Here is a 9,759-nt window from a genome sequence, read left to right as displayed (position 1 = left end):
AAGGGGGTTAGCTGATTGTGGTGTTCGATTTTTTTTTTGCCATAGGTGATGTGTGGATAATTGATTGTAGGCAATAGTTGTATAAATGGTGGTAGGTGGTTCATTTAGTTGTTGATTTTAAATGATTGATTCATTGGTTACAGATGGTGAGTGGATGGTTGTGGTTGATAATTAAAAGCATGTAGTGATTGGTTGGTTACGTGTGGTTATTGAATCAGTAATAATGTGGATGATTGGTTATTTGGGCGATAATTGGACAAGTGGCATAAAAGACCTCTGGGCCAACGATACGACCGATAACTGAGCTAAAGACTCGAATGACTACTAACAATATAGGATTATAGGGCCACTGAGGCGAGCAACCGTTGTAAAAGAGGAGAAAACGATCAACCAGAGACAACTGGATCAAGCATAAGAACGACTACTGGACTAACACGAATGTCAACTGATCCAGTTATACGAAGTTATGGTATAAACCTTGGTAATAAATACCGACAAGTTGGTTTAGAAAGACACGTAAGCAAACACTATGACATATTTATTAGAAAACGTTTCGGTCCTGGGACCTTGATCACAGAAGTGATCAAGGTCCCAGGACCGAAACGTTTTCTAATAAATATGTCATAGTGTTTGCTTACGTGTCTTTCTAAACCATACGAAGTTATAAACAATAAAATCTTAATTAATAAATACCCTTTTATTGGCGGTCAAGCCAGTCGTTTAATTTTTTTTAAACATCGGCCGTTTCCCACCAAGGCAGGGTGGCCCGAAAAAGTAAAACTTTCACCATCATTCACTCCTTCACTCTCTTGCCAAAGGCGCGCTTACACTAGTTATAAAACTGCGAAATTAACACCCCTCCTTCAGAGTGCAGACACTGTATTTACCATCTTCAGGACTCAAGTCTGGCCTGCCGGTTTCCCTGAATCCCTTCATAAATGTTACCTTGCTCATACTCCAACAGCACGTCAAGCCCTAAAAACTTTGTCTCCATTTCTCCTATCTAACACGCTCACGCATGCTTGCTGGAAGTCCAAGCCCATCGCACACAAAACCTCCTTTACCCCCACCCTCCAACCTTTCCTAGGCCGACCTCTACCCCGCCTTCCCACCACTACAGATTCATACACACTCGAAGTCATTCTATTTTGTTCCAGCCTCTTTACATGTCCGAACCACCTCAACAACCCCTCCTCAGCCCTCTGGATAATAGTTTTGGTAATCCCGCACCTCCTCCTAATTTCCAAACTACGAAATTCTCTGCATTATATTCACACCACACATTGCCCTCAGACATGACATCTCCATTGCCTCCAGCCTTATCCTTGTTGCAACATTCATCACCCATGCTTCGCACCCATATAAGAGCATTGGGATAACTATACTCTCATACATTCCCCTCTTTGCCTTCATGGACAAAGTTCTTTGTCTCCACAGACTCCTGAGCGCACCACTCACCTTTTTCCCCTCGTCAATTCTATGATTCATCTCATCTTTCATAGACCCATCTGCTGCCAAGTCCATTCACCTCCTTCATACTCTCTCCCTTCAACCTGATATCCAATCTTTCGTTACCTAATTTTTTTATCATCACCTTACTCTTTCCTATATTTTCTTTCAATTTTCTTCTTTTATTCTTTTTTTATTAATTTTACGAGTGAAAGTTTACTGTAAATGGCGAGGAGAAAAACGCCCTTGGGGTCTTTACGAAACTATTGGCTTTGCGTGTTTCGCACTTCAAGGCGATAGGGAAAGGGAAGGGAGGCCTTTGACACTGGTCAAGGGTAATTGATCCAAATAACTTAGGTTACATTCACCTTTCTCGGGTCATACCTCATTTACTCCCCCTTCCCCCCGACACTGACCCTTAAGGGTTTAGCAATTCCTTGTACAGTAATTCACATAATATTCCTATTTCTGCCGGTTTTACTGTTTAATAATTGTACATCGATGTAATAATTTCACTGACCCTCGATGATTACCCGCTTTAATGACTAGAAGAGGAAGCAATCAAAGCTTAATTACGAAAAAAATGCTTCGTACATTACATGAATAGGAATAAATGGTTTACAAGTTGATAACCGAGACACTTGTGCAAAATTTAGGTATCTTAATCCTAGAAGCGTTTGATTACATGATATTCCTCCTCCTCGTCTTTCCCTTTTCTGTATTGGACTGAAGCCATTGTGTGGGGAAACGTTTCTAGAATAAAGACACCCTAATTTTGCACACGTGTCTCATTTATCATTACTTGCAGTAAGTTCACAGCACACAGGTGATATCACAATATGCAGAACAAACCCTGTGAAAAATTAGTTAACTTCTAAGCTCTTTCGTGATTTCTCACATTATCAAGGAACTGATAATGCAAGAAATCACATTATAAGTGATCATGTGATTTTTTGCATTATCAGTTCCTGGATAATGTGAGAAATCACGAAAGTGCTTGGGAGTTCACTAATTTTTCACAGTGATTGTTCTGCTTATTACATTAATAACAGGAGAAAAGTATTTACATGGAGACGATCACTATTTTGGGGGAGTTTTTCTCAGCCTTGATCCATATATTTCTTCGTTACTAACCTCTGACGTACGTTATTAGTGTTTCATTAGTGACTGTTATTCGCCTCATTTCTGGCCCATTTTTACTGGGGTAACTCAGGCGTTACCAGTTGGTAATGTGTGTTACCCCAGTGACCCATTGGTATTACGCGAGGTACATCATTACCGATTCATGGATTTTACTGATTCACGGTTGTTACTGATTCTTGATTCTCTTATCAGTGACCTATATGGTAGTAAAGAGGAAGCTGCAATAGTACAGTTTGATTATAGTTTCCTTACCTGAGCGTAAAGAACTACAGGATTCTCCACGTCAGAGACGTTGATAGGGGAGGCTGTGTTGGAGGTCCAGGAGGTGAGAGTGATGGCATCGGTGGAGGCGGTGGTGGTGTCTGCGGTGCGTGGCGTTGCTAACACCCTCACACACAGGCTCTGGTGGCTGTCTGCACGGTTCTCCACGTTGTATTTCCATTCACCGGCCTGAGGGAGAGACAGAGGTGGTTATGTTACGGAGAGAACCAGGTTAACCTTTCCCCACTAACACGGTCCTAATAACGTCGTGTTGAAAGGCACCCAACAGTCTATGTACTTCAATAGACCATTTCCCAACAGTGATCGACACGTACCAGATCAACGACCCACAGGAGAAAAGAATCTAAACATACGTCTAAAGTGACCCACAGATGCTACAAAGACCCACAAGATGCTACAAAGACCCACAAATATTACAAAGACCCACAAGATACTACAAAGACCCACAAGATGCTACAAAGACCCACAAATGCTACAAAGACCCACAAGCTGCTACAAAGACCCACAAATGCTACAAAGACCCACAAGATGCTACAAAGACCCACAAATGCTAGAAAGATCCACATATGCTACAAAGACCCACATATGCTACAAAGAACCCTAAGTGCACTAACATCGGCCAACACACACACCCAACAATGAACGACCCCACAAACTCCTCCAACTCCGGCATTCACTTAAAAGATCTGCCAGATACATTAATAGATACCGAACTAGGGAGATAAATATTTCACAACGCTTGGAGTGAGGACAGATAATTGCATCAAACCGCTTGGAGTGAGGACAGATAACGATTCGTAACACGGTTCCGAGGACGGAAAATCGTTCACAACACTGGAGTGAGGACAGAAAATTGCTCGGAACACTGAAGCCAAATGATCGTTCACAACTGTGGACTAGGGGCTATGATAATCACATTATCCAGGGTGGGGTGAGGCTGGAGGCCCCGGGCTCAGTGTAGTGTGTGTCAGTTGGGGGAAATAGTTTACACAGCAAACAACAATTGTTTGTATTTCTGTTTTATTTTCCAGGAAAGCAATGATCCTCCGGCGGTGTGATTATTATTTTACCCGTGGAAAATATTTTATTTGGTCATTAATTATCCTGTAACAAAGCACAAACTAATCTACATAAAGAAAATAAAACACAAATGTTGTTTTTTCTTGTTTTTGGTCTCGTCTGTTATTGTAGGAGGTCGTACGGAGTTTGCCAATGGGAGGAAATCAGGCATGATCCAAGGAAGATGACCGTAACTCTCATGCCTTGGATCGAGAGGCCTTCAGGAGCATAAAAGCATCCCCCCCGAAGGGTTTCAGTTTCATTATGAGGCTGAAACCAGCAGAAATCCTCTTGATTAGCTTTCTCCGCGTTTTTTTTTTTTTTTTGGTGCGGCTGACCGATGTTTATTACAAGTGTGACTGGAAGCTGCGAGGCATTGACATAACGGGGTGAACGACTTTCACAATAATTTACTCGACCTGGTGCTGGATATTTTTTTCCATGAGATCATAGCTAAGTGCCTTATTTAACAGTCGCATTTTCTATACGATTTGTATTAACTGACAGAGCAAAGTTTCCAATGGTTGTTGACACATGTTCTTGAAAGAAGGATGTCGAGCTGGTTTGATTGAACAGGAAATGTTCTCAAGTTTTATTATTATTATCCCAGCTGAGCGCTAAACCCACAAAGGGTCGTTGTATTTTTAAGCACTTTTTTTTTTTGCATGGTTTTTATTCTTCACTTGTTAATCTCTAGTAAGCCCTTCTTTCATTGTTACTGTTCAACGATCATTAACCTTCACTCATTTTTCACCATATCGTATTACTGGGATATTCACTCGAGAAATATCCCGGTAATGCTGTTGCAGGATGTCGCTTTAACCTTACGATCCTTTTTAATAATCTCTTCCACGAAGATGGCCGGTCTCGACACTTCCCAGGCACAAACCCTCGTATATGGGGGAAAACGGGTGAAAAAGGGAGAAGGGGGAGTTAAGGATAACGAGGGAGTAAAGTTAGGGAGAAGTGTAAATGATATTTCTCCAGACTTCATGGGCTGCTGACGTCAGAGGAAGGATACCTAACCTTCTGCAGGGAACAAGAGCTGAATAATAATAGAAAAAAGTCCTCTACATGGCAGCTGGCTTCTTTTACTCTCTGTGTTGACCCTCGGCCCGTCATCTCCAGCTGTCAATCTCTTGTTTTGTCCTGTCATCAACAACCATTACATTCTTAACTCATACCAAAAAAATATTTAAGACAAAACGCTTTTCAGGTCATCAATTTCTTAACTGGCGAATAGTGCTAAAAATATAGGACGACTTTGCTACATCATCTGACAGATTGGAACTTAAGCACTAGTCAGAATCAGCACAGTATGTGGCACCTCACCCGGCACTCGCATCAAGCACGCACCACGCCCGACACGCACCACGCCCAGCATAACACCCGGAACATCGTTGGCAGCGCATTAGTGTCCGCAGCCTAAGCACACAATTCTTTTATGCAAATTTATGCACTTTGATGTTATTTACCTGCAGAAATTTACTGCCAGGTAAAGAATTTTTTAGAAACGGTCGTCTTTTATTATATTTTTTTCCTCCTCCTCAGAACGAGGAAAATTTCCACCAAAGCTAATTTACAAGACTCTTTTTTTCAAAAACTATATGCAAGTTCATATCTTATTATTATTATTTAAGCATACCTACGACAGACAGGAAAATAGAGAGATTTCGTTAGTTCCAGGGGATGCAATTTAGAAATCCAGTAATACTACCCAATGTTTCTGAAGTTAATGATTTTTTTAACTTTAACATAGAAGGATAGTGACCAAGAAACAATATACTGAAAAACAATTCATCATCTGAGCCACCGACAGTGTCCCACTGAGACAGTGTCTTTGTAAGACATTCGAAAGAATATATAAAGGGTAAAAATTTTAGGCAAGAAGAATTAAAAAAAAAAATATTCTGCCAATAAGATCAAAACAACACAAAGGTTAAAACGTTATAAATCACCGAGTTACAGCCACCCAAACAAACTTGAAGATACAAGGAATGAAACAGCAAAACTGAACCTAAATATGGTGAAACAGGAATAAATAATGAGGTAAGAAGAATGAGAACTTACAAAAAGTCCATTAGGGATAGTACAGCGTCTTCTACTCGTAAGAGGTACCTAGTAAATGTTTACTACATACGTAATATACAAACTAGACAGCTGCAACTACGAGAGCACCAACTCGGGGCCTCTACAAGTGAAACACCCTGTAGTAAGTGCTTTGGAAGAAATTCGAAGTAGATAGAAAGAGGGAAACACGCTTGCACTGCCAATGAATACACATTAGTGTTGATACGAAAGGCTACATTAGAGAGTATTATGAGACAGGAGTCTAGTTCTTAAAGGAATATCAAATAAATTTGTAGATACCACTGGGAATGTAATAGATGTTAGTAGACCTGGTTAGTGATCTGTTCTGTCGTGTATGTGTAACAATTGCTTAAAAGATACAGGAAAGATATGGAACCGATTTCATATATTGGAAAGAATTATTAGAAAGATTGTTTTTAAAATCATCAAACATTAGAAATAAAAATGTTAAAAATAGGTGAAAGAGTTCTCTGCTTAAAAAATAAAACGGAAAAAAGCGATGTGGAACGTTGTCGCCATGATGATTGTTTAGTAGAGTACTGCAAGGCTAGATGCTGTCCCCAGTGATATTCTTAATGTATGCAAACTTATTATACGAGAGGATACGGAAAAAATTAAAGTTCCTGAGTGAAGTATAATGGAGAGAAAACTGGTAGGACAGACAGAGGACGGAATAATAAAAGAATTGGTGGGAAGGGAAGAGAAAAATTAATTCACTTCAGGGAGGCCAAACAATGTGACAGTGTTGACAAACTATAGATGGAGAACAGAAAAAAATACAGAACTAAAAAAAGACAGATACGCAAAAGTATGGCGGGAAACATATCACCAGCTTTAATATAGCAACAAAAGTAAAATCCAAACGAGAAACCGTTCTATAGCTGCATTAGCTGTATAATCCTCCGGGTTTAGCGCTTCCCCCTGATTATAATAATAATATAGCTGCATTAGAAGTAAAATGACTAAGTGATCTAGTTGTAAGACTGATGGACAACACGAGAACTTAAGGAGCCCAACGACAACTTTAAAATAGTGTCTGGCGATTTTTGAAGTTCTTGTGTGACAGAAACTTCACAGCTGGAGTCCCGAAAAAGGCAACTTGCGATCTGTTTCAAATGCGACTTAGGAAATTCACGAAGAAACTTCATAACGAAATTTAGACAATAGAAAGACCCTGTTCCTGCCATTCTATATTCCACAATACAACGCTTAGGAAAGACTATTCCTACTGTTCTGCATTCCACAATACAACGCTTTGGAAAGACTATTCCTACTGTTCTGCATTCCACAATACAACGCTTTGGAAAGACCCTCTTCCTGCTATTCTGTATTCCACAACACAATTTTTTTTTTTACCAGTGAGATGGAGACGGAGGGGAGGGGGGGTGAGCCCCATGGGCAGCACCAGATCCATTCTTCAAGCTTCAGCTCTTTGCAACACCACACACAATTTAACAAATTGGGTCGAAAGAGAAGGTTGTCGCATTGACCTCGCTCCCTGGAAGGTATTGGAGTACCAAGCCTGCTGGAATACGTGGACCCGCATGTGTAACAAGAGGATCCAATACTGCAGTAGGAGAATCCATTACCAAGGGTTTCACGATATCAAAATTACTGTTTACTAATATAGTAAAGGGATCATTACAGTAACTGTTTACTGTGGTAAATTTAAACTTTGTCAAAGGTTTTAGTGATTGTTTTCGTTGGAGTTTTAATGGTTGTGGATGTTGTGTTTAATATTTGTATTTGCTTTTGTTGTGGTTGTCCGGATGCAGCTGGGATATATGAATCGTATTTATTTCTCTTGTCAATATATCGATCACGGCATCAATACATATTTGCAAGGAATTTGAGCGACTAATAACAGGATTTAGCGTCAAATAATTATCATTCATATGTAATTAGTTTTTTAGAATAATTACAATAATAAACTTTACAATAACAATAATCTCATTGTACATAGCGCCCAAATAGATTGCGACCTTATTGATCATGTAATTGCTAAATATTAAGCATTAACTTGTAATTGTGTGGCGTACAGTGTACTGTTAGGCTATTATTAATATTGTTATATTCCAAAAGAAACACTTAAATCTATAGGGACATACAACACCTGGTTATTGGGAAGTTATCTGATTGAATTTACAGAGTTGGAGGGTAGCCCCAGTTCACTGGATCAAGAGCCCTTCACCAAGCATCAAGGAACCCTCATTGAAGAGAACGTCAATACCAGCCACCTTCGTTATATTTCACCTCGACCGTGAATGCAGCGCTTAAAATATATATATAAAGAAAACATGACAAATAGCTTATATTAAAAATCTTGTGGGGTCGTAAATATTTGGTATATTGATATTTTATAACCAAATGGGAATAATCGACGGATCTCTATATATTTTATGATATTTATGCGTACTGGGGCTTGGTAAAATATTTGCATGGAGGCGGTGATAGACTTAAGTGTCCCCTTAAGGGGGAATGGGGATTACCTCGATGGTATCCTTGATACAAGGATAAAGAGCTATTCTTCCACCCTTCTCTTCCTCTTCCCTCCTCCGCATCGAACTTCATTACCTCTCAGTCTCCAGGCACTCTCTGACCCTTACGGGATTAACGCTTTCCCGTTAATATGATAATGACAGAGGTTGTGCACATGTTTTAAAATTGTCAGTCCTGTAAATAAAAGGTGTTAAACTTACGGTTATATTTCCATTAAATAGCTCTTTTAGCAGTACCTAAACCGGTCTTATCACGACAACCTAGGCTCTGAAATAGGGGAGTTGAAACTTACTTGGTGGTATTCAGCGATGGTGCTGGAATTTACAGATGTTGCAGGGCGCTCCGTGACATGTTGCTGGAGTTCCAGATATGTTGGTTCCTCCAGGTACTGAGGTGCTCCTTGTTGGGTTTCAGGTATGGCGTGAGCTCCGAGACGATATTTTGAAAGTGCCAAGCAAACTGTTTACCTTTCTTGTTGGTGAATGTCCCAAATGCTTCACTTCACTGTCATTAAGAGAACCTGAGTGTTTCAGTGATGTTCCACTGGAACGTGTTGTCTAACTGCTGCCTAGCATGTATTTTATGCCGCCTTTTTGGCAGTACATTCTGTGCGAGGGACAGTCGTCCACGTTATACAGAAGCACAACTTGAATGAATGTTGTGGACCTGGATCATTCGTGACACAATCGCTGAGTACCACCTGAAGCTGGAAACACCCAAATGTTCCTGTCATGGGTCCTCATTATTCTCGCTAGGATAATTAATTGCATTATAACCTCACCTTCAGCTGTGACATGAAACTCTTCTAGACGATTGTCTTAATGCTGGCAAAAGGCTCTGAATCCAAGGAATTAGAGCAACTTTTCTCTTGGACCATTCCTGAATACCTCCCATTCTCCAGGTGCTGCATAACCTTCATGATTTCAAAGCTTCTTCATTAATGTAATATGACAGAAAAATCCTGAAGACACTGAAAGCTTCTACACGGGTTCCAGCAATATTTCTCATTTCTTCTGGTAGCAAATTGAAAGTCTAGGCTTGCGAATGTTGAGAAAGTTATTATATTGCGTCAGTGGGTCTATTTTACACGTCTCTCACTCCATTAGGTTGTTATGATAATGTATATACTTGGGACCAGGCCATCCAGTATCTTCCATGTGCATATTATAGTGTATCTTGCCTTCAGAGATTGCATTTCTAGTTCTTTGAGGCGCTCCCAGTAGTTCAAATGCTTCT

General features: G+C 40.1%; 1 protein-coding gene across 2 annotated transcripts in view; it reads right to left on the bottom strand.

Annotated features, from left to right (window-relative positions):
• Positions 1 to 9,759, bottom strand: part of LOC128686775 (calcium-activated chloride channel regulator 1) — a 238,839-nt gene that overhangs the window by 36,799 nt on the left and 192,281 nt on the right. For both annotated transcript variants that reach the window (XM_053773824.2, XM_070082238.1), the window contains exon 10: positions 2,845 to 3,042. In XM_053773824.2, coding sequence (XP_053629799.2) covers positions 2,845 to 3,042 — 198 coding nt within the window. The remainder of the gene's footprint in view (positions 1 to 2,844; positions 3,043 to 9,759) is intronic.

The sequence above is a fragment of the Cherax quadricarinatus genome, chromosome 7 (assembly GCF_038502225.1).
Source record: "Cherax quadricarinatus isolate ZL_2023a chromosome 7, ASM3850222v1, whole genome shotgun sequence".
Lineage (NCBI taxonomy): Eukaryota > Metazoa > Arthropoda > Malacostraca > Decapoda > Parastacidae > Cherax > Cherax quadricarinatus.
Note: the sequence above shows the minus strand (reverse complement) of the source record. Positions and strands in the feature narration are given on the sequence as shown.